The 27,418-nt window shown below is 38.3% G+C and overlaps 4 protein-coding genes and 1 non-coding gene across 11 annotated transcripts in view; all 5 read right to left on the bottom strand.

The window, feature by feature from the left end:
* Nucleotides 1–4,860, bottom strand: part of cpne7 (copine VII) — a 31,502-nt gene extending 26,642 nt beyond the window's left edge. For 3 of the 6 annotated variants that reach the window (XM_067496529.1, XM_067496534.1, XM_067496533.1), the window contains exons 1-2: nt 4,590–4,726; nt 3,249–3,570 (exon numbers count right to left, since the gene is read on the bottom strand). In XM_067496529.1, coding sequence (XP_067352630.1) covers nt 3,249–3,422 — 174 coding nt within the window. In that variant the 5' untranslated portion in view covers nt 3,423–3,570; nt 4,590–4,726. Of the gene's footprint in view, nt 1–3,248; nt 3,571–4,589 lie in introns of all 6 variants that reach the window. The other 3 variants (XM_067496530.1, XM_067496531.1, XM_067496532.1) reach the window with 3 other exon arrangements.
* Nucleotides 4,861–9,888: 5,028 nt separating this feature from the next.
* Nucleotides 9,889–14,632, bottom strand: rpl13 (ribosomal protein L13). The gene is made up of 6 exons (XM_067496526.1): nt 14,527–14,632; nt 13,972–14,089; nt 13,093–13,234; nt 11,259–11,432; nt 10,622–10,678; nt 9,889–10,092 (listed from the first exon to the last, which is right to left on the bottom strand). Exons 2-6 carry the CDS (start codon nt 14,073–14,075, stop codon nt 9,934–9,936), a joined length of 636 nt encoding a protein of 211 aa, XP_067352627.1. The 5' UTR covers nt 14,076–14,089; nt 14,527–14,632; the 3' UTR covers nt 9,889–9,933.
* On the bottom strand, nt 11,519–11,597 carry LOC137123082 (small nucleolar RNA MBII-202). Its single transcript, XR_010913802.1, has one exon. It is a non-coding gene; the product is annotated as a small nucleolar RNA MBII-202 (small nucleolar RNA).
* A 1,721-nt stretch (nt 14,633–16,353) lies between the features above and the next one.
* gcshb (glycine cleavage system protein H (aminomethyl carrier), b) lies at nt 16,354–20,739 on the bottom strand. The gene is made up of 5 exons (XM_067496527.1): nt 20,492–20,739; nt 19,481–19,560; nt 17,291–17,354; nt 16,977–17,108; nt 16,354–16,828 (listed from the first exon to the last, which is right to left on the bottom strand). The coding sequence occupies exons 1-5, from the start codon at nt 20,640–20,642 to the stop codon at nt 16,731–16,733; spliced, it is 525 nt and encodes a 174-aa protein (XP_067352628.1). The 5' UTR covers nt 20,643–20,739; the 3' UTR covers nt 16,354–16,730.
* Nucleotides 20,740–21,713: 974 nt separating this feature from the next.
* The window catches only part of kars1 (lysyl-tRNA synthetase 1), a 6,895-nt gene continuing 1,190 nt past the window's right edge, over nt 21,714–27,418 (bottom strand). For both annotated transcript variants that reach the window (XM_067496525.1, XM_067496524.1), the window contains 13 exons: nt 27,248–27,401; nt 26,602–26,767; nt 26,413–26,506; nt 26,017–26,203; nt 24,990–25,115; nt 24,609–24,728; nt 24,249–24,411; nt 23,691–23,864; nt 23,501–23,586; nt 23,317–23,402; nt 23,110–23,236; nt 22,845–22,988; nt 21,714–22,366 (listed from right to left, as the gene is read on the bottom strand). In XM_067496525.1, coding sequence (XP_067352626.1) covers nt 22,292–22,366; nt 22,845–22,988; nt 23,110–23,236; nt 23,317–23,402; nt 23,501–23,586; nt 23,691–23,864; nt 24,249–24,411; nt 24,609–24,728; nt 24,990–25,115; nt 26,017–26,203; nt 26,413–26,506; nt 26,602–26,767; nt 27,248–27,401 — 1,702 coding nt within the window. In that variant the 3' untranslated portion in view covers nt 21,714–22,291. The remainder of the gene's footprint in view (nt 22,367–22,844; nt 22,989–23,109; nt 23,237–23,316; nt 23,403–23,500; nt 23,587–23,690; nt 23,865–24,248; nt 24,412–24,608; nt 24,729–24,989; nt 25,116–26,016; nt 26,204–26,412; nt 26,507–26,601; nt 26,768–27,247; nt 27,402–27,418) is intronic.

Raw genomic sequence — 27,418 nt, 5'->3', positions numbered from 1 at the left:
AAAGTTTCTGAATTTGCATCATAATGTATTTATGTTATTGTTTCCTGCATATGATGTTCAGTTTCTGACGCAAATTTAGAACAGGAACCTTAATCTAACAATACGGCACAGAGGAGACGAGCCCCATCAAGAGGTACAGTCTGGAGCTGATTTATTAGTTCATATTAGTATCTTTTGGAGTCCCTAAACACTAAACACATATTTTGGAAATGGTTGATTATAACTTGGTAACAAATAATAAAATATCAATACCCATACACTTTTACAACAAGTACAAATTCTTAAGAACTTCAGAAGAATTCTGGTGAGTTAGAACAGCTGAAACTACCTCTCTCCAATTTAAATAAGATACAAACATTTTAGACGACCTCTCCAGATGGTTTTAGCATAAAGTTAATAAGTTATCCTTCTTGAACCTGTTTCCGATTTTTATGAATGATTATTATTATGACTATGATGCAGGAGGAATATCTTATTTAGTATAAGCTTACACCTTGTGTGCTATAATATATTAGAACACAATGGTGCACGGAATTGTTATGGATTATTGTAATTATGGCACACTTGGAGAGCTGCTGGGTGATTTAGTATAGGTAGGTTTTATAATGTTAAAACTTTTAACATAACTGTTATTTTTGTTTTCTTTATAGACAATCTCTTGTCTAAGTTATGTTATGTTATGTTTTCCCTTAAATCAAAGTTTTGCACAAAAACATTTATATTAAATTACATCCCAAGTGACTGTGTCAGCTACAAAACAGGGTTGATATCATGTCCATATGTTAATTCAGACTGAGATGATGGTGATGGTTCAGATTAACTTATTTGGGACAAAGTGACCATGGCCATGCCAGGATGAAGCCCCCTACCTGTGTAGAAGCATTTGCATGAACTTTGTCCTTTTATATAGAATTTTTCCCCTATTTGTATGTAACTCATGTTAACTGCATTGCAAAATCTACACTCGTTCACTAAATGTCTTTGGGTTTTTTCTTATTCTTGTTTCACACTGTTGTCAGTTTGTATCCTGAGAAGGGGCATCTAAAACACGTATGTACAGATAAACCCTTTATTTGAATGGCTGTCCTGCTCCAGACTTTTTCAGCATTCAGTGCGCTTCTACACATAATGATGTTATTTTCTTGCTTTCCTTATTGCCAATTCGCAGTTCGATTTGCTGGTCAGAGAATGACAAAACATTGCTCTGTTGTTTCTATTTTTCCTGGCAAACATCAGTAAGAAAGAAAACAAACCAACAGCAAGGACTTGGCTTCCACAGCCTCATTCACCCTGGTATTTCTTTATTGTCTTATCTTGCCTTCTCCTTCTCTCTTTGAACCATCTGGGTGGACAGATTTTGGATGAGTCTGTTTGAAGAAAGCTAATCAGAGCTACAAGGACAGGTTGTGCTGAAGTCTGTTTGTAGTTGGTCTGGGGCCAGAACTATAGAGAGATCAAGATATGGGAAATTAAGGCTTTCTCCAATTAGTTCTGTCAGGTAGGTGGTATTTTCCAACAAGCCCCTGCAGCATGAGTTAGATAGCTCAGAAAGATCAGGTTTGGAATTAACCCATGGTGATGGAAGCCTGTAGAGCCTAGTTTATACAAATAGAAAACAGAAATCTGCTGCAGATGAAAATTTGAGTCAACTCCACCCTGTGTCTGCATTTGTCCTTGGAAGCGAACAGGTGGTTAACTAAGGTAGCAATGAGGTAAATTCAACAAATAACACAGTACTCGCAAGTCAGTAGGACCATACAATATGAGCTCAGATAAGAAAGAGGGCGATATGATGGTGATGTGAGTGGGCTCAGCTTTTACTCAGTTGGTGACGTAAGTCAGCAATTTGCACAAGCAATGGTGCCTCCCAGGACTGATGTGTTTGATAGCAAAGGACTAGAAAACACATTCACAGATGGATAGAAAGATGCAGAGGAAGTAGTAGCACTACTACACAAACATACAAATGATCTATTCCAAGGTTCACAGACTGACCTGTGTGAATATTTGATCTTGCTAGATTTACAGGTGAGAAACAAAGCAGTGGAGTACAATTACACAGCATGAAAGGAGAACACTCACGAACATCTGAAACTGTGCTTAAGTCTAGTACTAATAATATAACACAGTGGTCTTGCTTCAAAATGTTGTATTCCCTTATACATTGTACATAATATTTGGACATTTAACTGTTGTTTTTTGCACATACCCACTATATGCACTTCTATTATTCCATTTCAGTTAGTTTCACTTTTTTTTCTATAAATATAAGTTTGTCATTCATCTGTAAAGCACCTCAGTGTGATCTTGGATTTGATGAAATGCACTTAACTACTTCCCTCCACCCACTGAGACATTCATATAGATTCTGGCTGGGTCACAGTTAATTATTATCTCCCATTTTCTAGCTTTTTGTTGGATGAAGAATTGCAGGGGAAAATCTATATACATAATTAAATCTCCTCAGCCACATTTAACACATCCTCTACCTAATGGAGACCTGTGTTTCAGTTTTCCTTCATGAACTAAACAAATTAATTAACAAGGAAATGAGAGACTTGCTGCCCAGAGTCTAATTTAGACAAAGAAAGTAAACACTTTCAGATAGACTTCAACTCTTTCCATTGCATTTCACGAAGCACTGTCTGTCCCCACAGACCACTGAAAACTACAAAACTACAATCTATTTTACAAGTGTTGAAATGTAGAGAAATGTAGGCTGCATTTGTAGTTTGTAATTCAGAATCACAAGGCCGTTATGTAAGACAGGAAAAACAGCTGCAAGTTCACCAAACCATTAACAGATGCATCTCCCTGGTTGATATTGTACGACTACACGGGTTTGGGGAAAACTAGAGTGAGGTAGAACAAAATAATCCCACACACAATATTTCACACACCACTGCTGTTTAATCACAAAATCTCAGCTTTTTCAGATTCAAAGGCTGAGGAACTGTGCTCGATGACTTTCTGCAACCACAGTAAAACATGTTGTTCAGATCATCGCAAGGTGCTGTAATTTTTTATTCCTATTCATGTGTGTGTATAAGCATGGTTGTTTATGCGTTCAATCATGTGTTCATATCATTTAATGAAAATACAGTTTAACAGTACATAATGAGGTAAATAAAAGATGCTGGATTCATTTTTAAAGCAATACTTCTGTCTATAGGCCTGTTGAAAAAGGAGATATCAGCCTCAAACTTTTGCCCAAACAATGTCAGACTGAAGAAAATAAGAGGACTTACCTCTGTCCACTGTCCGTTGGTCTGTACCATGAGTATGACACAGGGATCTGACTTATTCAGCGTGTCTCGGTCCAGCAGAGCTTTGCAAGACACCCGCAGCTCGACTTTGGTGACACAGGTAGCCGGACCACTGAGGCTGGTTGCTGGGGAGGTGGCCTCCTGAATGTCATTCATCTTGGCTTAGGGTGAGAGGAGCTGTCAGCCAGCGAAGTGGTGCGATGTGAGGCTGCTGGTATAGCTCCAAGCAATGGGAACTACGTAGTGGTGAGCTGATGGATCTCAGTAAAGACTTGAAACGCTCACTGGAAACAGGCTCCTGTGACTTGTTAGAGATTTCACAAAAAGAACAGAGAGTCCTGTTGAGTCCCAGGGGACCAAACCAAACCCGAGCTCTTATTACTGACTTTCAGAGTAATTTCCTAGTGAAGAATATTGTCTCGTCTTAATGATGACAGACTGGACATGAAGGTGGCCGGGCTGTACTTCATTCAGAAAGATTCATTTAAGATGGTCAACTGTGGTGCTTGCAGTGCGCACCCTCCATTGATAAAGATCAATGGAGGGTGTCACTGCTTTTCAATAAATATATATTTTTACATTTGTTTTCCAAATACTCCCTTAACTGTTTTTATCCACTTTCCAACTCTAAATGTGACATAACAGGCTTCAAATCTCGTGTACAACAACAGGAACCAGGAGAAAGTAGCTGATTAAATCAGGAGTCCAAAGGGCACATGTCTAAGTGTCTTTATTGCTCTGAGGACAACACTGACAAAAGGAGTTGGATTTGTTTATGCTCCAATGTACAAGCCCCCTCCCTGCTTAAGTGTCCACTGCTGAAAGGTTTTCTGACCCCGCTTAACAGTTTAAAGGGAGAAGAAAGTGTGGGATCGGAGGTTCAGCATCTCCACCAGCACATTTACTTAAGTGTCACATTAAAAATAGACGAACGTGCAAGTGTAGGTTTGGCTTTCAGCACCACGGACAGCGCCCTTGGCGTTAGTCAGCTGTGGAGTGTGGAAACCAGATGTTACCCCAAAGCAAAAATGTCAAAGTGCACCCAAGACAGCTCGAAATACAGCCAGTATCACGAGATATTAAATACAAGTGTATCCCAACTTGTAATGTTAAAATGTGCAGAAGAAGCAACGCGTCTGATGAGGAGCGAAACGCTGCCGATTCATTGTGACAACTTCATGAAAGCGAAATAAGGAAACGCTCCTAAACGGTGAGTTAATAATGCAGCACAGAAAATCAAGCCCGCTGCTAACCTGTAATACCGTAAAACCGTAAAACCCCACCACTGGTTAACGGAATGATGACTTGTCATTCACTACTCACTTCATATTAGACAATCTGCAGCTGATCCAAACACAGGAAACTGCGCCTGATTCCCCCAGTGTGAAAGTCTGCTGTTAGAGAAATGCAAAACCCAACAGGAACAAAAGAGAAAGTCACTTCCTACCTGTCGTTGATCCCCACTCTTACACACACTTGTTCAATCCGCTCCCATAACACACTGCCTGATTTTTATTTTTTTTTTCACCGCAGAAACTCATTGGTTAGACGGGTGAGGAGGGAGTGGGCTCGACTTGTAGAGATGGAGGAGTGGAGAGAGTCCAGCTGCAAATGCAAAGATGGGCTTTTCGCTGAGACTCAGTAATTTGGAGTTCAATTCAAAATCGAGCCTGGAAAACAGAAAACCAGACTACTGCAACGCCACACTGAAGCACACGGCATAAAATCTGACACACAAGCCAGAAATAAGCCTGCTGGTCTATTTTGACATGGCCTTGTGTGATTTGATGACAGAAGAAGTTAAACTGTGACTGTATAGAATCCACCTACCACTCCTTAAACAAAGTCTGACCACACTCATGTATATGGGAAATTGGAAATCAAAAAGGCACAAAATACAATCATGCGGGAGGACAAACAGTAATAATACAAATAACACGGATCTGTGCACAGAATCATGTAGTCGACATCTGTGTATATAGTATCTGGTGATTGTAAATTCACAGATGTTCCAGCTGTCACATCAGCTGTTTGCATTGTTCACATTGTCTCTTTTCAGAACTTTTACTATCAACAACAAGGTTTATGAGCTCCACCACACACAGGAACATAAACATAAAATCAGATGCTTAGATGATCTGTATCCATACTTTTTGTGTGTGTACACACTCTACATCTTCCTGTGCCTTTGAAAAATGTCTTGTATCTATTGTCTGGTGTCCCATCCGTGTTAGTAATAATAATAATTTGGTCATGAAGAAAGGGAAAGAAAAGACAAACAAAAAAGCAGTCACCTATTGACACGGTGTCTCCTCAGCAATAAAAATGCCAGAGATAATTGTTAAAAGGACAGATCATCTAACAGGAGCACGTCACAATCAAACCTGTGGGAAATCCAGACAGCTGTGGACTCTCAGAACTCCCCTTTACACACACACACACACACACACACACACACACACACACACATATATACATACTGTACAAGCACATACACATGCACCTACTGTAACCAAGTCTAATGTCACTCACATGAAAATGATCAGAAACTGATTCATAGCTTTTCAGTCATTGGACAGGAAAGTATGTTATGTAATGCATTGTTTCTAAACAGCATTTATGCTTGAACCTTTTTGCAGTCCACCCACAAATGTATTATTTTCATGAATGTATTTCCAGACATTGCGTAACATTTATAGATCGCTCTGAGAAAACAGCAGCTCTCAAGTTTCTGCAACACAGCAGCAAAGGCCATGAAAAACAAAGCAACTTAAAACTATGTGACAGATTCGGGATCATCAGGGTAAAGCGTGAAACAGACTGCGTTGAAGCACATTGTGTGTTTGGCATTTAATTACCGTTCACTTCATGGGAACAAAAATGTGTAGGTTTCAGCACTGAAGGTTAAAAAATCTCAACGAGTCCTTCGGTCAGAACATTTTTTCATTAAAGCTTTGCAGCATTACTATGTTGTCTTTCACTTCAGCAGCTGATTCTTTGAGAGTTGAACCACTCAGGAGCTTTCAGATGGTAAAATGATCATGTTGCAGCAGACAGACAGGGAGTTCAATCAGATTATTCCAAGAGACTTAAAAAATAAAACATTTGGCTCCTTGGGTTTTAATCACTGCCTCCGCTGGGGCTAATCACCCTGTAACAAACAAACTAATGCATGTTTTTTGCACACACTGTGTTTAACATAGAAACTTGCTGCTTTCCGTCAAGGCCCTCACCTAAAGTCTAATGCAGTTTTCAGTATTCAGAGTCAGTAGAAAGCTTCTGCACCTGAGCCCTGTTATGCCACAGCTCTAAACAACAGCCATCTGCTGCTGCTGCTGCGTCAGTTCAACACCTCACAGGATGTCCCCTGCGTTTACACATGGATTATCTATTCAGATTCCCTCTGCTACTTCTCCATAGTCACATCCGTGGTGCTGCTGACCATATTACAATAATACAATAACCCAAATAGTAATGTTTTTGTTTTTACCCGATACACTTGCATGTTCGGTCCAACTACCTCTGGTGTGTTTGTGTAACATCATCTACAGTTTTCCACCAGTAAGTCCCTTGAGTGGAGGTATTTTTGTGCAGAGGTGGGTTTTTTCGGAAAATTTCAAACACAGTATTGATTCTGAAGTCTCTCTGAACGGCAGTGGAAGCTGTAGCATCACTGTTAATGGACACTAAGCACTGAGCTAAAGTTTCAGCAGGCTCTATTTCAAGTAACAGCTCATTCAATAGAACCATTATCTCCAGGTTTCTCCCCTTTTTATTAATATATTTGCCTTATTGACCTACAAAAACTGTGGTCAACAAGTGGGTAAATATGATTCATACAAGCTACTAGGAGACAAAGGTGGTTAAGTGAATGGTTATGTCCTGTTACACTTAGAAAGCAGATTAATTTGCTGTACTTTCTCTTTTCGATTCCACTACATTTCAAAGGTAATATTGTAAAATATACTCTATACCATCTATATGGTAGGTGTACAAGTTACTTTGCAGTTTCAGGTCAATAATACAAAATATTTAAACAAGTAAATTGCAACCTATTGTAATTATAATAATGAAGATAATGAGTGTGTATAGTAAATAAAATTAAAGCGATGCACCGATGAATGCATCAGTAATTGTAATCTAATAAGAACATATGCATTTTTCTGCATGAGTACTTTAAATACATTTTGCTTATAATACTTAAGTTCATTTATTTAAGTAACATTTTGAATACATACGTTTGACTTGCATTGCATTGGTATTACTACGATCTGAGAACGTCTTCGACCACTTTAAATAGCAACATCCAGACGATTTCCAGCCTTATCAATCACTCCTGATCCAGAACAACTTGACTGTCCACTCCCCTTGATAAAATGAATTATTTATGTGCGTTCAGGCCGGTGGGGCACAGAGAAACACTAAAGGTGACAGACAAGGACACATAAACCCCCCATCTTGATTTTTCTCTGGATGTTGACATTGACCTGTTGGAACCTGGGGTCACTGCTGGAAGTGGACTTCATCTAAAGCAGTAATGAATGATGGGTTTGTTTGTTAGGAAATCTCACACAACACTACGTTTTTCTGCTTCTGTTATTAACTTTTTATTTATTAACTTCATCTTATCTGAACACTACAGTACACTCAACATGTACAAGTGGTGAAAATTAGAGTTTTCTGTTTCTGCATAGATATGATGTAAAAATTGTTCAGATTTTCCCAGAATTTCATTAAATTACTAAAGAAAATTGCGTGCGGCAAAAATATGTGATCTTCTAGGATTATCAGTTCATTTGAAGAGGAAAATAGAGTCCGATGTTTCAATCAGTGACCAGGTGTGGTTCTGAATTTAACACAGATTTGAAGAAGTGTCCCATGACTTAAATATAGATTTCTGAAGAGAAGGTAGAAAAAGATTTGTTGGCACTCACCAGCCAACTTCTGGTAGATCATGTACAAATTGAACACATTCAACACTCCTCGACATTGTAGACTAGCGGAGATCTCATTAAGAGCAAGGTGTAATAGTCCGGGAGGTCCCCAGGGTAATGCCTAGGAAACTAAAGTGGATATGCAGTGGCTGATATTAATGAGTCCACCATCAGGATGACAGTGAATAACAATTATGTGCATGGCAGAATACTTACAATATTTAGTTTAAGTTATTGCTGCAAAAGTGTCACAATTGTTACTTAAGGGACAGGGTTCACATACTTTTGGCACACAGAGATTTTTAAAAAACTGGATAACGTTCCACAAAAACTAAACGAACTTGTGTAAAAATTAGACACTGTTTTATTATATGTAGTATTAAGTTCATAAACATCAATAGACATGTCCAGAACAGCTGGCAGCACGTAACCTTGAGTGTGAAAATCAAAATTCAACTTCCCCCCCTGAAGGGGCCGAGTTTGAAACTGCCCCACTGGGATCTTTATTTTTTTTTTTAAAACCTGGTTCCATATTCAATCATTCCTGACCCTCCTTGAGGGTTTTATTGACTGGAGGTCAAAATTCTGTGTGTAAAATATGATCAGTCATATCTGACTCGCTTTGCTGGGTTTAGACACTCAGACTGGTTAATATTAATATTAGATGTCTGGTTAATAACCTTTTAAAAACCTGGATATTTTACAATTCCTATTAGTCAACACTTTTAATAATCATATCTCAAATGATGGGCTACTATACATTTTGTGCCTCTAGCGCCACCTACTGCTGCAACTATGTGACTAAAATAAATGAAATTGTGTATTATGAGGGGAAATAGGGGGCCTGGTGGATCAGTGGTAGGGTTGGGATGCAGAAGCGGGTTTGAATCCTACCCCACCAGGTGTCCTCCCCAGCCACCAAGGGCAACCTTGGTGCCAGTCCCGAACCCGCTCAAAAAAATGGGAGGGTTGCGGCAGGAATGGCATCCGGCATAAAAACACATGCCAAATCAACATATGGAACGTGTTCCTCTGTGGTGACCACTGAAGGGACGAGCAGAGAGCCGTTGATCTATTACGATCACCTTTAATTTCACTCATCTGTCCTGTGCTCAGAAACCTCTTAAAACCTGTTCAAGCCTTTCTCCTCAGAAGACATATTGACATCACAGTAGGAAAAGCACAGGTGTGAATAATAAAATGAATGATGGTTAAATTGAATTTAGGCGCTTTGCTTTCAGAGGCATCATTAATATTTTCACCAACACCTGCATTTTCCCTGCAAGTTAAAATGTTTGCTGTGATATGGATATTTGCTTGGCTTGGCCATTTTTCTTACAGGAAGGTTTTTGGAGGAATCTGTACATTTTCATTTTTGTGCTCTTGTCTTGAAGACAATTTGTCATTCCAACTGTATTTAACATCTGAGATGACAAACCATTATATTCTCATTACTGAGTTAATGTATTTACTTCTGACAGTCATGCTAGGAGCTGTAATCTGAATCCAGTTATCGAATCACATTTGAAACCTATAAATCTTTAAAATCAGATGATGGCTGTGTGATCTAGGCATTTACACTACTCATTACCCTCAGTCAGAAATGTGCCTCTATTCTATCAAATCACAACATCTGACTGCAACCTGTCAATCCATATATGATCTCAATCACGACATTATCCCATTCATCTTTTTTAAACACTTTATTTTGCAAAGTTCCTTAGTGACTATTTTCACTTCTTCTTTTCCACATCCTGCTCAGCAGCCTCTTTAGCTCTCTTGGCACGAATGCCAAACAGACGAGCATTGGCGCGGGCCATACGCAAGCTGGCAAACGCCTTGAAGTTCTTCTCATCCTCAGAGATAACCCTGGCCTTCTCCTTCTTGTGCACCTGAAAAGACGACATAACGTCATGACATTTATAACACTTGCTTTAAATTTCCACTTACTCTAATGATTCACTTTCTGATAAAGCCAGTATAATGTTAAAATATGAGTGAGTCCAGTTCAATTTTAGAGCATCTAATTTTTTGACAACCACTTTGTTTTAAATGATTTTTTTAAAGCAGTTATCAGGAAAATGTTTCAAATTTTTCATCAACAAAAAACAAACAAACAAATAGGTCACAGAGATTTGTCATCATCCAATTGCTGTGAAGCAAAACAACCCTATTGCTGAACCGCCGTCACTGATGAAATTATGGCCCAGGAAAGAACAGCAAACTACAAAAGTCAGTCCAAGGTTACCTGCTATGTAATATGGAATAAATAATACATTTCAAACTTTCCCCGACACAAACATTAATTTCTAGCAATCTCAATGTAATCCATCCTAACAGTGGATAACATTGGATTAGTGGGTTACATTCCATACAGTTAAGTTAGATACTAGCAATGTCTTTCAGGAAATTACAACTTACAGTTTTGATGGGCATAACTGGACCAGTGAGCTGAGTGGCCATCTTCAGTTCCTCCTCCTGAAAATGTTATAGTTGACAGTTAACTCTTAAAGGATACACAAAACATCTGTATTTCCCACCAAAACCTGTGACATCATTACAAACATCTGGCTAAGACCAAAATGCAGCTGTTATGGATTTACTCAATACAGGTGTAACAAATGCTGAATTAAGGTGATTTTAAATTATAGTCAGTCCGGCTGTCATCTGCACTGATGTTCTGATATGCCAGTTTCTGCACGTTTCTCTAACATTATAGGCCAATGTGATATTTTGCGTAACAGCCGAATAATCTCTCAAAACCCTGAACTGCATTCTTTACATAATTATTTATTTTGAAATGTGATTGAAGTTTAAACTCAAAACATACATTACATTTACATAAAAAGCAGCATTAACAAAACTGTTCTTGCAATATTTCAAGTTTGAGACATGAAATATCCCGTTAAACTCCTGAAACGGTTTAATTTGGGGGGAAAAAAGGAAAAAACAAACAAACACCTGATCATTTTAGCAGCCACTTTATTCTACCACCAGCATGTTTTGTTTCTTCTAATACTGCACTAGGTGCATGTGACAACATGAAAATGATACTTACAGTGCTGTCTCCCTTCTTGGGGTCAGTAGCCTTCCTGGGGAACAGAATGAGCTTGGATCGGTACTCCTTGAGGCGCTGCACGTTAGCCTGAAGAGATTCTGTAGACCTGTTGCGACGACGGGGGTCAACAGAGATACCAATAGTGCGGGCTGTCTTCTTGTGGATACCAGCCGCCTACAAGTAGAGCCAAGCACATGAAAAGTTGGACATTAAAACTTAAAATTTGATTGTCCATGTGACGTGACAAACAGTTTTTTTGGAGTAACAAAAAACAGTCATCAGAAAAAGGGTTCAAAGTATTCATCAAAGAAATACAGCGATTCCGGAGATTTGTCATCATCTGACTGCTGTTACAGTAAACACATAAGATACATTTTCAACATGCCACAACTCACTAATGACATGCAGACCCAAGTAATTTGTGGACAGCGGTCCACTGTAAACTGCAAGCAAGCTCCACAGTAATTTTCCAAATCCAATCAAGCCATTTACCTCATTAACATAAAATGCTTTTAAAAGAGCAAATAATTAAGAGTAAATACATGCATCTCATTAATGATTCAAACCTTCAACTTAATAAAATAAGTCTAATAACAGGTCAGTCTTGGTATGAACAAAAATGTGTCAATTTAGAAGGGTGGCATGTCATTGGACTAAAAATGAATGAAACTTTTGGTCAAACTCAGCTACTCCTGAAAATGAAATTGAGTTTTTTCAGTTAAACACGGCCATTTCAGATTGTGGGGTTGAAATTAAGAATGAATCACGCCGACAGCATCTACATATGACAAACTCTACAAAACAGTTTAGAAGAGCAACTCCTGTTTCAGCCCACTTCTTGTGAAGAGAAAACAAACAGAAAAATGACTAGTCCAAACATTCTGAGGTGATGCAGTCATTTAGCCTTACTCCCACAGTAGGCAAGTACATGGTAGAAAAGGCAAAGTACACACTGGCATAAAGATTAAGGCCATGAGCAGCAGTTTGTGTTCTTAAAAAGCTATGGAGTATTGATGGGGTGGGATGCATGATTCATCACGAAAAGGTTGAGCTTTTTCTGATTTGCACCCACAGTACTTGTCAATAGCATTTCTACTGAAAAGCCACATTAATAAAACTACACGTTTTTGGGACCAGCCCTACATTTACCCAAGTAAATCAGTCTCCATTTTGGCCATCCATCCCTACTGAAAGAGCAAGTTTAGTAAACGTGTCATCTTCTCCCTCTCTTTTTTTTTAAGTTGGCTTGGTTGTTGGTGTTCCATGTAGGCTCAGTAGTTCCCCGTCTATTGGTTTTAATGTGAATGGAGATAAATCCACAAGTGGCAGACAACTGCTCCACGTGCTTCATGTTCTTTTTGAACCACATGCACCTGACAACATAAACAACTTATTGTTGACAAAGTCTGAGTCAAAATTACATACAAATGTTTTAACCCAGCAGTCCACATTTGCCATCATTTGATTTACGGCGTTCTATTTAATCACCATCTTGACTGCGATGCACAAGACTTTGCTGGTAATTGCTCATGACACTCAAATTTGAGTCTGCCTGTGAAAACCCAGTTTTAAAGGCCTGTATAGTGCTGAAACTTTGCCATACGCCCTGAATCCCAAAAAACAATCAGGATCTCCTACATGTCAACATATAGTAACTACTTAACTGCACCTTTTAAAAACAAACCAACAAAAATGATACAGGACTAGAAACCATTTAGATTTGATAAAGGCATTAGGAACTGGCCAGTTTTGCCCATTAAGAATGATACATATTACTGTTGAAACATTCCTGCATATGAAATAAAGCTAGGTATAGACAACTAAAAAGCATTACCTTGAGTTCCTCCAGAGTGAAGCCACGTCCGGCACGAACCTTGGTGTGATACCTGATTGTGGGACATCTGACCTGTGGCCTCAGTGGTCCAGCGACAGGACGGGGAGCAATTAGCCGGGCTTTGGCCTGACGAGCCTTTCGCCTGAGGAAAGAGAGGTCTTAGTCAAACAAATTAAGCAAAATGGTAAATATTTTATAATTGTAATGCATTATAAATTAATAATAAAGGCTTTATAAATTAAAAATAAAATTACAATTTTATTTTTATAATTTTTAATGAGCAATTTACTAGATAACTAAGTTTAACATCAAACATAATGCTTGGTGTGATGCTTTGCTCTGGGGAAAAGAAAAAAAAGGGGCTTCAAACTGAAAATTCATGTGTTTAACCAAACTGAAATTTAATCAGATTTAAAACAGTCTGGCCTTGTTTAACCCAAATTATGTCACAAAGGAATCTCAATACTGTTGCTAAACCCAGTCTTCCATCAAAAAAGCAGATGCAGGCCCATTCACGCAGGATATTTTACACATTTGTATAAATTTACTAATTCTTTTTAAAACTATAGCATATAGCAACCTAATAACACTGCTTTAACAGATACAACACCTGATGTGTCCCCAGCCAACAAGTAACTTACTATCTGCACGGTCTTTAAAAAAAAAAAAGCTATAAGCTAATTTCAGAGCTCAAGGTACTAACTAAATAGCATGAGAAACTTACTACAAATTGACATTTTAGATTCCATTCTCACATTTGCATCTTTTACTAACAACTAAATTAACAGTAAGTTTCGCTCTATTACACATAGAAAAACGGTGGCTGGGGTTTATTGGATGGAGTTAGCGTCTATCCTGAAAACACCAAGCAGCACTCACCTGCGGATCTTCCTGGCTGGCTGGTTAAACCAGGTGCGCACTCTTTTTTGCCAGTCTTTGTGGAAGTGGGGGTTCAGAATCATTCCATTCCGGCTGGGGGCCATGGCTGCCTACTTCCCTGCAACACAGCATGGCACAGGGACATTAGTGGGCTATCATGCCGGTACATAGCGATGTTAGCAATGCTAAGCTAACATGTTATCCAACTAAGGACAAAATGATGGACAAATTACGTTACAGCATGCCTTATTTTCCAGTCTTTACTATTTCGGCATTCAACACATAAGCTACTTTTTATTTAGGAGAACATTAATAAATTGTGGTGGAAGAAAACTTGGCCTATAGCGACAATGCTGACAGCACCTCTTGATTATCATCAATACTAAAACAACTGCTACTCAGTATTTTAGCGAGGAAAACTTCAACAATAATCACCTTAATTCAAAGGTGATGAAACAAACTATTTCAAATTCTAAGAGAATTTTTTGAAAACTGATAATATGCCAAGGATTAAAACAGATTAGTTTAAAGTCTGTGGAGAATAATTTCACATACCTACGAGGGAGGAAAATGGCCGAAAGGAAAAAGGAAGTTACAAAGCGGTGGATTGTGGGATATGAGATCGCCAGCCAATGGTCGAGCAGATGTGCAATCAAAGAGTATTTAAGGAAGCATTCCCCTATCTACAAGAAAGAGTGGAAACACGAACAAAATAAAATTACATACAACTGTCTCAGAGATGATCCAGTGTACCACATTTCTGTCGTGTTAGTAGATCAGATTCATTGTGTTATATTTCTATACGTGTTTTTATGTGATTTTACCGAGCAAAAAGGAAAATTGGCCATTTCGGAAAAAACCGGAAGCAGTAGTAGTTTAATTCCGTCCGTGCTTCCATCCAACTTCATTCATCTTTGTTTACGTATTAAAGAATTGATAGTTTTTAATGTTTGTATTACCGCTATAATATAAATTAGCAAGCATATCCGTAGTTTTACATGACTATTATTATGGAAATGCATGTCGGAAACTGGTTTTGGGTTACAAAACAGTTTGCCTCTTATGGCTGTAGTTTTTTAAATCAAAGAACCAATGAACGTCTTCACATTGTCACAAATGACTGATCTAAATTAGTAGCCTAATTCAAAATCTGTGTATCATTAAGGTTATTATTGTTAAAATATATAAATATGTAGGCCTAAAGTATATTTGCAACATTTTATGTTAATGAATTTGGTATTGCAATCCAGTATGTATTAGAATGATTTCATTATGTTTTTTTGTTTGACAGTGATTTTATGACTGAGAAGTAGAAGTTTTTGCATTGGCCAGTAGATGTAGGCCTTCCACTCTGTCAGGAATCAGGAGTAGGTCTAGCTACATCTTGTTAAGGTGTCCAGCAGTACCATAGTATACTCACACTATGTTAATACATATAATGCATTCATGATAATGTCCAGAGCTATATTTTGTGAAGGGTACTAAAGGCAGCTGTTAATGGAAATGCCTGAACACGACGGTCCACATTAGATCAGCAAAGCTGAGTATAGAGCCAGGAGGCTAGCAAGAAACAGCTAGTGTCTTTAAATGAAATGAGAATTATTTTTTTTTTACTTTTTACTTCTCTATTTTAAGTCTGAGGACCTTAGTACATAAAGATCTAAAGTAGTTGGTTGATTTAAATTTTAAATTTACCAGGTTCGGACTCTGTTCTGTTTTAAATACTTAATTAAATGTCTAAATGAAGGAACAAATTTTACTCTCTTTGTACCCTCAGTCTACTTAAGAAATAAGAGTAAATGGTTATTAATGTCAGCAGTAGCTATTTAAGGGTAAACATAGATATGCCATACAAACATGATATGTGCAAAAGACTCTCTTGAACATGTAACTCCTCTATTATTATATAAAATGTAATGATTTTGGTCTGTTTTAGCCAGTAATATTAATTACAGCTCAAATTTACTTATCGCCAGCCTGAGAGTGCAGTTTATGTATAGTGACCGATTTCCAAACCACTGCTTCATTAATCATTGATCTACTAGCTTCTGCAATCTCTGTCTATCTTCATCTGAGGGCAAAGGTGAAGAGAAGCAAGTGCAGGTTGCCCTGTCAGCACATGAACAGTAACATAATATTAATCACTTTCTACAGAAAATCATAAAATATACAGGAGCCCCTTTTTACTATAGATATGGAGTTTTATTATCTTTTAGTGTGTGAAAAACAGTGCCACCTTAACACAATCAATATATTCTTGTCTGTTTAATAAAGTAGAATGCCTAAATGTTTCTTTTACTACATTAAAAACTATTAATGACATAAGAGATATTTTTTAGATTGACAAAAAAAAAAAAAAAAAAAGAATCATAGAGGAGTCAATTCAAATATTTCAACCACATTTTATTGAATAAATGTGACACAGCCCTTACAATCACTTCTAGTCATTTACCAATTCTGTGCACATTTAAAGATGGAGCAAAGCACCAGGAACAAGACTCAATGATACATACAAATTTTAAGTTTAAGAGCCCTTTAGGTTTGCCAGCAATTAACCAAAAAAGAAAAGAAAAATACAAACAAATACTAGCCTTCTAAGTGTAGGTTGTTACTGGGTATTCAAAAATACTTTTGATAGCACAATTCCATTATCAAAATAAATACCAGAGGCAAACAAGAGTGTTGCACACGATGTTAGTAACCGTGCCGACTAATGTGACTGTAATTACATTACAAAACACCACAGACATTTTACTGGTTTATTCTTCAAGTGACTTAATAAATTTATCATACGCAGCTTGATCCATGAGACTATCGAGTTCTTCAGGCTTTTCAATTGTCATCTTGATTAGCCACCCTAAAAATGTAAGAATTCACATCTTAAAAACCATACACTGCACACGTTCGGATAAACAAGTTGTCTGATCATTCTGGTTTGACAACTATGATGCAAATGACAAAAAAAATTTGCTGGAAAATAACTACTGCCGTTGGGAAATGTTTACCGTCTGCATAGCAGGCTTTGTTCACAAGTCCAGGATTCTCTGCCAGCTCTGTGTTGATTTCGGTCACTTCTCCTGTCAGTGGCGAGTATAGCTCACTGGCAGCCTTCACACTTTCCAAAGCACCAAACTCCTCTAAAACATACACACACACACACACACACACACACACACACACACACACACACACACACACACACACACACACACACACACACACACACACACACACACATTTTTTCACTTCTGCAAACAAAATCAATAAAATGCTTTTTTTGTATAATAATACAAATTTGTATCGTAATCCAGCCTCTTACCCAGTTGTTCAAGTCTTTGGCCAACTTCAGGAAGTCCACAGTATACCAAATCTCCTAAGGCGTCCTAAAACGATACAATTGTATAAATTACAATCTACATAAGTAAGTAAATGTATTACTTCATCAAACCTGTCTTTGGCACCCAAGCTAAAGAACTGTTACTGAAATCTGGATTCAAATTATATACTTCTGTTTACACTGCAGTTGTTACAAAAGGTTGCTAAAACACAAGGAAATATATTTAAGGAGTATTTTTGCGGTGGCCTGGTGGCTCAGTGGTAGAGCATTGGGTCACCCTGGTGCCCAATAAAGTGGGAGGGTTGCAGCAGGCAGGACATCTGATGTAAAAACTCATGTCAAATCAACGTGAGGAACACCTGCCACTGTGGCGACCCCTAAAGGGACGAGGCGAAAGCTATTGATCTTTGATTGCATTTTCTGGCAGATCTTCCAAGGTCTGTCAGATTGAATAGGTCTGGATCTGTGTACAAAGTCTTCAGGTCTGTCACAGACGCTCTATTGGGTTTAAGTCTGGGCTTTGGCTCTATGCTGTGTGTCACGGTCATGCTCATCCCAGTCTCAGGTCTGCACCGTGGAGCTGTATTTGGTTGCATTCATCTTTCCCTCAATTCTCGATAGTGTCCCTGTCCTTTCCACTAAGAAGCCCCCCCAGACCCCATATATATTTATATTTTTCAACCCAAGAACGCGTAGTGCATCATGTTCTGAGGTTCTTTTGTTGCCAGTGGACCTGCCGTATTCTTCAGCATAACCTCAAGCTATCAGCCAGATGGTTTAATGGTCTGCTTATGGTTGAGATTGAACATACTTGGGTGTTCCAACAGGGCAGGGACCCCACACACATATCAAAGCTGGTTGTGGAATAGATAAATCAAGATTTTGGAATGACCTTCCCATAGCCCTTACCTCAACCCTGTCAGAAATATGTGAATAATGCTTAAAAGTCAGGTCACAAAAATCAGTAAATTCAAATTAACTTCACCAATCTGCCAAGAAGAGTGGCCAAGTATGCAACCAGAGTTCTGTCCGAGGCTGCTGATTACAATCAAAAGAGTCAGCTAGAGGTGAAGTTGCTCAGGGATGTTTAACCCAGTCTGTGTAGCATTCATACATGTACTCCATGTATCCTTTTGAGGCTGTAGTGATGTCAGAAAACAACAAAAAAATTAAACCCTGTGCACTAAATTCTTGGGGTTAAGGGTTCATTTCAAGTTCATTTCAGGTTCATTTCAAGTGTATGTAAAATATGTATGGCAGTGTTAGAGGACTGACATACCACTGGGAAGTGTGCACCATTAAGAATGAATATATGACACTAAAATATAGATGACACACCACATGAATGTCGGTGGACAGTGGTATCGACTCGTGAATTGGAGTGAGACTCGCGCATCGCTGTTATATCAGAATCAACAGTATGTGTCCAAATAAATTGAAATAGCATAGAAAATGTAAATTTAAAAATGTAACCATGGACCAGCACACTGACAGCAAGATTAGTGAAAATGTTCACTGCATAAATGCAACATGTGCAAAATACTAGTGATAAAGTCCACTTTTTGCTCACATGGAAACACACAGTTAATAAACAGATGCATGAAAAACGCAGCTGCTAAAAGGGGCATTATTTGAACATTTAACATGAATTGCCAAGAAATTGCTGAAAACTGTTTTCACCACAGATATTAGATTTTAGTAACAAGCTACATTAACTGCAGTTTTCCCTGCACAGGTTGACATCACTGTTACGTCACATTAAATAAAATCCTACTGACCTTTTGACCTGTGTCTGTGGGGATAAACTGAACGGTGCCCACTGTAGGAGTAGCTGCCGAGGTTTAACTTGTAGACACAGCAGCAGTAGTAGAAATAGTAATTGTTTTTCTAAAAGCTGCATTTATGTTAAATATACGAAGCCTGACTTCATACATAACTTTGAACATATATGCTGTTGATAATACCTGCTATTGAGATTTCCTGTAGACCTCTGTAGTCTGAAAGGAATTAATTGTCTCACACAATAGTCATAAAACAATAAATTAGATTGATGAGGCACGGTTTCTGCATGTGAGGACAAAGTGCAGTGCTGAACTGAACGCTCCAGATATTAACTGATTGCTATTTTTAGATTTTGAAGTGAGCAGCAGATGCATAGACTCCACAACATACCTGAGCATAATTGCTGATGCCCACTGTGCCAATTCCACCTTCTACTCGCACCCACTCGTGCTTATTGGTGAACCTGAGGGCTGCAGGGAGAACAAGAGAAAAAGTTAAGCTCTGAACATATGACTTTGTTAACGACATTAATTAAAACTACTGAATTAGTACAAAAAATTGGAATAATATGAAACCGTGGTGCTTGTGGAATAAAGTCCCCTAATCTCAAAGGTCATAATGTGTTTCCAATGTGTTTCCAAACAACAACATAAAATAGATAAAAAGTGTAAAACAAGTTATAATTTTGTTTGAGACAGCTCTCCACCCACTGTAGCTTTTTGCTTCAAACCTCATGCTGTCATTTTTACAATCCCCCAAGGGGACAACAGTAATGCCTCAACAATTTGTGTTGGCACCAGACCATGCAGAAGAGTACAGGTTTGAACCAGATTGTGAAATGTGCAAAACGCTGATGCATGGCCGAGTAGAGCAGAATCAGCCCACAGAGCTGAATATTCCTACTGTAAAGGGCTGAAACAGTTTTTCTCCCGTTTATTTAGCTCATACAGGGTGAAGTCTTCCATAATTAAGAATCATCAGGGGAACAAATTAAATATCTCACTCACAGAGCTATTCATAGAACATGACCATAATCGAGTTTGTTTAATAGGCTCCTACTTAGTACGGAAGACACAGGTAATGTGTTTTTTACTATCATTGATAGACATCCTAATGTGGAGATCCATTGCTTGACTTGTAATAGAAACAAAGCATTAAGGTAGAGCCTGCCTAACATGTAGCAGCCAGTTTTCTGCACTAACGCGTTTGAACACTGCTGACGGCCAAGTTCAACCACACTAACTTCCAGAAACCCCCTCCCTGTTGCGTTCCTCTGTTCTGGGAAAGTGACAAAGTGTCCATTGCAGACACAGGAATGTATGACCAGCCCGCATGTTCTGTGGTAACTGCACAACTCGTTTGTGCGGAACAAGATTTCCTATTTTCAAAAATTCCTTTTACCTGTGGACAGGATCGAGGTTGTGCTCAGTGTCCGCGGAGCGTCGCTCCTCCACAGCAGCCGAGTCGCTGCCACCTGCGCCGCTGGTGAGAGCTGAGGCAGCCTGGGCGAAAAGTTTGCAGAGAGGCACCGCAGCGTTGCTCGCATCGCCATCTTCACTCACTGCGTGGCGACTTTTTAATCCGGTGCAAAAACACTGGACAGCGGGAGCGCGCAACATCCCACTGTTTGCGCGCTCCCAACGGGCAAAGGAGAGCTGGTGGGAGGAGGAGGAGGAGGTGGGAAGTTCAGGTCGGGTTCAAAGTGTGACAGATTCTAAAACTTAATACTGGAGTAATTACAGAATTTCCAGGTGGATACAGTTCCTAGTGGTGGTCAAAGTATTGAGATTCCCCTTGCACATTTGTGTAATCTTACAGTCAAAATTTAGTATAGCAGTAAATCAAAAATAAAATCAAAACCATTTGTAAACGTTTATAAAATGAAAGTTCTCGTTGCACAAATATCCCTATTAACACACACACAATGTTAAAGACAAAAAAAAACCCTACATAACACAACATACATTTGCTGTGCAGTAAAATCTGTAACAATGTGTTGTAGTTGTCAAATATAAAAGTAGTGTGGTAATAAAAACTATATTTTTCTCGCACTAAAAATGCATTTGAAAACAAATGGTTAGTAATGAGGTAGAAAAAAAGAAATATGCTATACTATATATAATATTTGAGTAAATGAAATTACTTTCCTGCATTTATAAACAAATAAATGTCTGCCAAGGGTATCAAATTGGTGACTAAATGTTTAAGTAGCTGGACTGTGCAGAAATAAATCTGATCATCAGAACTATCCCAACAGAAGATATGAGGTCTTTTCCAAACAAATTGATTGAGCCTAGCCACTTGTTGCTGCAGAAGGAGGCAAAGGACTTTTCAAGGGGCTAAAGCAAAAAATCTGCTTGAGTCAGCAATTGTGCCAGACTTTCAGTCCTAAAAGAAAGGACTCTGTCTAATGCCTGAATGTTTAGAAGGACTGATGGAGGATGTGAAGATGACCTTAGTGGCTGGCAGCCTCTTAGCTATTTACCTCGAGAGAGGCACTGAGAGCGTCACAGCAGGAAATGACAGGACATACCTCAAGACAGAATATAATTATGATATGGAAAATTATGGTAAAGGCAAAAGGTAATGGGCAGCACCACAAAGATCAAACAAGGATAAAGAATGTAGATTCATATGCACTTTATTCTCAATTTAAACTTCTTGGCAGAGAAATATTGAATTTGTGAAGTGAAAAATCTTAGACAAGTTACATCAGCAAACTTGGTAAAAACAGGTGAATATACTGAGAATACCTAACATATTCAAGGTCCTTGAGATTTGTTACTGTGTGGTTTACAGATTATTTACTCTGCATTTGGTAACCAGAATAAAGCACCCCTTGATGAATTGCAAAGTATATTCAGAAATATTTTATCCAAGTCTCCATAAAACAGCAGATCACAGATGACTTAACCTGATCAAAAACCATCCATTTACTGTCTGTATGACAACGGGCATTAAAATGTTTCCCTACAGAAGGAAGTAGCAAAAAGATTTGACATTGTTTACCACCCAACTGTGAATAGGACACGATGATTTCCCTTAATAAACAAATAATAATAATAATAATAACTTGTCAGACTAACATTGATAAAACACAAAGCCTGTGCCTCCACAGATGAACCCCAGTAAGGTAAAGGATCCTCTTTCATATTTCCTCCTGCACAGATCTGATAGCAGGACGGCTCAGAGACTGTGTCATTAGACGGAGGTACCCTCTGCAGGGGCTGCTGGCTTATTTTCTTCAGGCTTCATTGCTGGGAAAAGCAACACCTCCTGTAAAAGTACAAAACTGTAAGACGAGGACTTGTTCTTCTACAGTATGAACATAATAGTTTAATCTGCCTGGTAGATCATAGTAGCTAACATATTGAGTGAATACAGTGCCAATAACTCTTGATGTTATTGTAGTAGTGTTTACACACAGATAACGTCATTGTTCACATGCGTGCTTGTGTGCATTGTGTACGTCCCAATGTATTAAAGTTGTCCAATAGGTGGGAGACACCTGACCAATCATTGCTGGTTGAAAATAGAATCTGTTCTTTGTAAATGTCTCTTTTTGCATAAAGCAGAGGACATGTTACAGTTCTCCTGATTATGAGATCAAAGCAACTAAAATGGCAACAACGGCATTGCTGTTAATTCTTGTAGTGATTCTCAAACGTGGTTCTTTTTGCATCACTACTAGATACTGTACCACCAGTCATACATTTTGAGTACATGTTCAGTTCAATACTTTTAATTAAGTTACCTTGATGTTGTTGGAGTCGGTCAAGAACATTGTGACACGATCAATACCCATTCCCCAGCCTGCAGTTGGTGGCAGACCATATTCCAGTGCGGTGCAGAAGGTCTCATCAATAAACATTGCTTCATCATCACCTTCAGCTTTGGCCTGAAAAGATCCAGAAAATATTCATATTACACAGTCACACTGCAACATTAAAAAGCCTGAACCTACAGATAATGGGTCAATGTAACACAAAACCCCCACATTCTTTAGGTTTTATACCCACCTTGGCCTGCTGCTCAAAAAGCTCTCTCTGTTTAATTGGATCATTCAACTCAGTGTAAGCATTGCAGATTTCCTTCTTCATTACAAAGAGCTCAAAGCGCTCAGTCAGGCCTTTTTGTGATCTGTGCCTGTAACAAAAAGGGTGCTGTCAGTATGCTAGACAACAAATTTTTAAATTAGAAATATGAAGGATAAAGGCCTCTCTCACCATTTTGCTAAGGGGCTCATGATCTGTGGGTGATCACAGATAAATGTAGGGTTGATACAGGTCACCTCAAGGAAATCTCCAACCAACTGTGGTTAAAAAAAGTTATGAATGAGTACCTCAAAATACAAAAGTGGATGAAGAGCATTATCCAAGAAAAAGGTTGTGGATTTCATTAACAAAGCACCTTGTCAAGAAGACGGGCTGTGGTTCTGGGTGGAGGACATTCAACTCCTTTCTGTGTGCACAGGTCGTCAAAGAATTTACGGGTCTCTGAGGACAGAAGTGCGAGAAATTATAAATGCACAAATATTACTGCGCTGTTAGTCAAACACAAAAAAGAAACCACAGAAAACACAGTCTCTGCAGATGCTAACCATCACTGTTGTAGCTGCTAGCAGGAGGGAACTTGACACCCATCGCCTTCTCCAGGTCATGTACCATGCTTACTCTTCTGAATGGTGGAGTGAAGTCAATCTCATAGGCCTGTCCCTCTGGACCATCAGGGTGATAAGTCACCTTGTACCCACCAGTGATGTGTTTCACCATACCTGAAGCAAAGAGGAAACCAAGAGGAGTTGAAAAGAGCAGTTATGGAGAGCTCTGGATTATTATATTTTCAGATTTACAATATCTGGTAATATTTCATTTCTCAACGATGCAAATATAAATCATACTGTACATTGCATATCATCAGTGTCAATACACAAAAATCACCAGCCAACTAGCTCATTACTGACACCTTTTCAGCCCAGTATTTCAAAACTTTGGCTGCATTTCATCCGATGTGAATAGTTCATGCTGTGAAAACAAATGTGAAACCTAAAGTCTACTTTGTGTTCTATTGATACTTTCTTCAAATGACTAAATCTCAGTCAGCCATGATGTTACTAAACCAGTGACACATCTGTTACCAAATGTGTGTTTTCACTTGCCTGAGAGTAGTTTCTCTGTGATTTCCATCAAGTCATTGTAATCGGCATATGCCATGTAGAATTCACATGTTGTGAACTCTGGATTATGAGTAAGATCAATGCCTTCATTCCTAAACTGACGACCAATCTCATACACTCTGTCTATTCCACCAACCACAAGCATCTATGGAAGAGATATGATGTACAATGTAAATATTTTAGAAATGCAACAAATTCATTCAGTTGATTCTTCCATTGCAGCTGAGTATTAAATCATCAGTGACTCTATGTACAACATATTCACAGGCCTAACAACAAAATGACACAATAATTTACTATTTATTGTGCCTGAAAGTGACTGATGATTGAGAAGCATATTACCTTGTGGTATAGCTCAGGAGCAATTCTCATGTACAAGTTCATATCCAGCTCATTGTGGTAAGTGACAAATGGGCGGGCAACTGCTCCCCCAGGAATAATGTTCATCATTGGTGTCTCAATCTAGAGTGACAACAAACAATTCAGAAAAGCTAGATTACACTGACTAATTTTATTTGCCTCACATCTAAGACATGTAAAAATCATTAGAGAGTGCATTTTTGTTATAAACTAGCTTTGTCCAAATAAAAAAATAAATAAATCTGTGAATAACTGTTTTTCAACTTTTCAAGCTGAAGGCAAACTACACACAACCTGCAACTGATCAACTATGTGAGATGGCCAAAGTGAAATTTTCAATACAGTGTAGACACCAAATCTTACCTCCAAAAATCCCAGTTGGTCCAGGAAGCCACGCAGGTATGTGATAATTTTGGAGCGAGTTATAAACTTCTGTCTCACATAGTCATTGAGAATCAGATCCAAATAGCGCTGGCGGAATCGTGTTTCCTATCAGAGAAAGATTGGTGTAAAAAAATAAAATTAAATAAAACATTTTGGTTCTAGCTGCTGTTAAAAGAGGCCACTCTAAGATAATAATAAAAAAACTTAAATACAAAAAAGCTTTATGATTTTGTCTACTTTTGTGACATTACAAGCAAGACTGAAAAAACAAAAAACAAAACAAAACATTGATGCACAAATAAAAATATATATTTATTTATGGTAAGAAGAGAAGAAAGAGTAGAGTTCATTTTCTAAACAGACCACAAACATTTCATGTGACACTTAACCAGATTAACTAGAATCATTCCCTTAGGCCAATGCTGTGTTAAGAGTTCAGACTTTCTATCAGTGTACTTTTGGGCTGTAAACTGAATACATTAACTATAGCTGTATTACAATTATGTGTGCCAGTGAGCCATGTATATGAGGCAGTGTGTGAAATGTCTACATATGTGGAAACCTTTATAATTACCATTAACAGCCATCATTATTATGTGTTTAGAGAGAGTTCTACCCTTTGCAGCCCTCACTATTAATATATAATAATAATACTAATAATATTACTATACCTGTATAGACAGGTCATGCTTTCTTGTTGAAGGAAGTCACAGTACCACAGTAATTGTTATTATCACACAGTGAATCCTATTATAAGAATTCAATTTCCTATAGAGGCATTTCAAATGGCAAATGCTTATAAAATTATTTATCACTACCCTCACTGCATAGCAAATAGTGATACATAATTCTTTTGGTGTCCGTTATCAATGTTTTAGAACACTGACAATGTACTTTGAAAATATTGTTACAAAATGTGTCAATTTGTGTCATTTAGTAAGAGAGGACAAAAGGGCAGGGCTTATCAATGCCTCAATAAAGTGTGTTTTATCATGGCAGCCCTTACCTTGTCTTTAAGGCCAAAGTGCAGGTGGGGGAGCATGTGCAAGCATGGTGACAGTAGGGTCATCTCAATGGGAATGATGCTCAACTCCCCCTTTTTTGTCTTCCCTGGGTTACCGCAGACACCAATGATGTCACCACGGCGCAGTTTGTTATTAATGGCCACAAAAGCTTCCTCAGATTTGTAGTTCCTGATTAATGGAAGTTATACACAAATGAAAAAGACCTCAAGTCTCCACATAGAGACCTAAAGTGTCATTACAGTCACAGACTGTTATTAGTCAAAATTCCTAAAAATATAGTGAGCGGACTGAGCCATAAACTATCAATACATTAAAAAAAGTATAAAGTGGAGCAAACAAAAAATTGTGTTTTTTGATCATAGTTATCATACACCTACTTTGAGTTGGCCATAACCTGCAACTTGACACCTTCACCTCGCAAGTCATAGAAAAGGAGTTTGGCACCAGAAGCCCTCTTGGCATGGACACGGCCTGCCAAACATATGAGATTTAAAAAGAGATCTACTGCTCGATCACACTGTACACACACATAAATATTGTTTAAGGTGATAAAACATTCCTGATACCTGACACATTGAGAACCACATCAGTCAGATGATCTCCAGGCTGTAAATGACTGTACTTCTCAATAAACTCTGTTAGTGACAAGTCTACATGATACTTGTGTGGGTACGGATCCTCAGCTGTGCCCTTGAGCTCCTGGATGGCCTGGGAGCGGATCTTGAAGTATTGCTATGATATGGGAGAAATAAATGACTATATTTACACAAAAGACCATGCCACGTAAGCTAATAATTAGCTCCAGGTTGTGCCTCTTATGTATAACCTACATTCAAGTCGCATTGACAACTCTTTTCATAGCCCAAAAATCAGTACAGCAACCAACTTCAGAAGCTACTTCCCGAAACCTTATAGTATGGATCCATAAGTAATGAGGCCAAGGAAAAATATAATTTTTAAGTAGTTTCTCAGGTAAGACAAATTTATCTCCACATAGTCAAAAAAATGACACACCCAGGACTAAATTGCAGCGATGCAAGTTGTCAGCTTTACACATTTACACAATTGGACATTTATTCAACACTAATTAAAATTCTTAAGTGGTTTTCTGAGTTATTGTAACTTGAATTTAGTAATACATGGGAGGCACAATCTGTAATTTGGGTATGATAAGTAAAGACTAAGATATGATGACCATAAAAAAAATCTCACATTTGGATCAAGTTTCTCTTCATCCAAAGCATTTAGGTCCAAGGCATTTTGTGCTCCCTGGTCATTTGATTCCTTCTTTAGCTCCAACTGTTCTTTAACCTTGGCATCTTTCTCAGCTGCCTTCTTCTCCGCTTTCATTCGTCTTTTCAGCTCACTGATAAGAAAGAAAGG

This window comes from Channa argus, chromosome 2 (genome assembly GCF_033026475.1).
Source record: "Channa argus isolate prfri chromosome 2, Channa argus male v1.0, whole genome shotgun sequence".
Classification (NCBI taxonomy): Eukaryota; Metazoa; Chordata; class Actinopteri; order Anabantiformes; family Channidae; genus Channa; species Channa argus.
The sequence above is the reverse complement of the archived record's forward strand: the minus strand, read 5'-3'. Positions and strand labels throughout refer to the sequence as shown.

Coding starts and splice junctions, on each gene's coding strand:
- rpl13 (XM_067496526.1), bottom strand. CDS start 14,075: ATGGCCCCCAGCCGGAATGGAATGATTCTGAACCCCCACTTCCACAAA. Junction 10,679..11,258: donor CCAAGAAGGGAGACAGCACT/GTAAGTATCATT, acceptor TAACATTTTCAG/GAGGAGGAACTGAAGATGGC. Junction 10,093..10,621: donor CAGTTATGCCCATCAAAACT/GTAAGTTGTAAT, acceptor TCGTCTTTTCAG/GTGCACAAGAAGGAGAAGGC.
- gcshb (XM_067496527.1), bottom strand. CDS start 20,642: ATGGCGATGCGAGCAACGCTGCGGTGCCTCTCTGCAAACTTTTCGCCC. Junction 19,561..20,491: donor AACCTCGATCCTGTCCACAG/GTAAAAGGAATT, acceptor TTCTCCCTGCAG/CCCTCAGGTTCACCAATAAG. Junction 17,355..19,480: donor GCATCAGCAATTATGCTCAG/GTATGTTGTGGA, acceptor GTATCGTTTTAG/GACGCCTTAGGAGATTTGGT.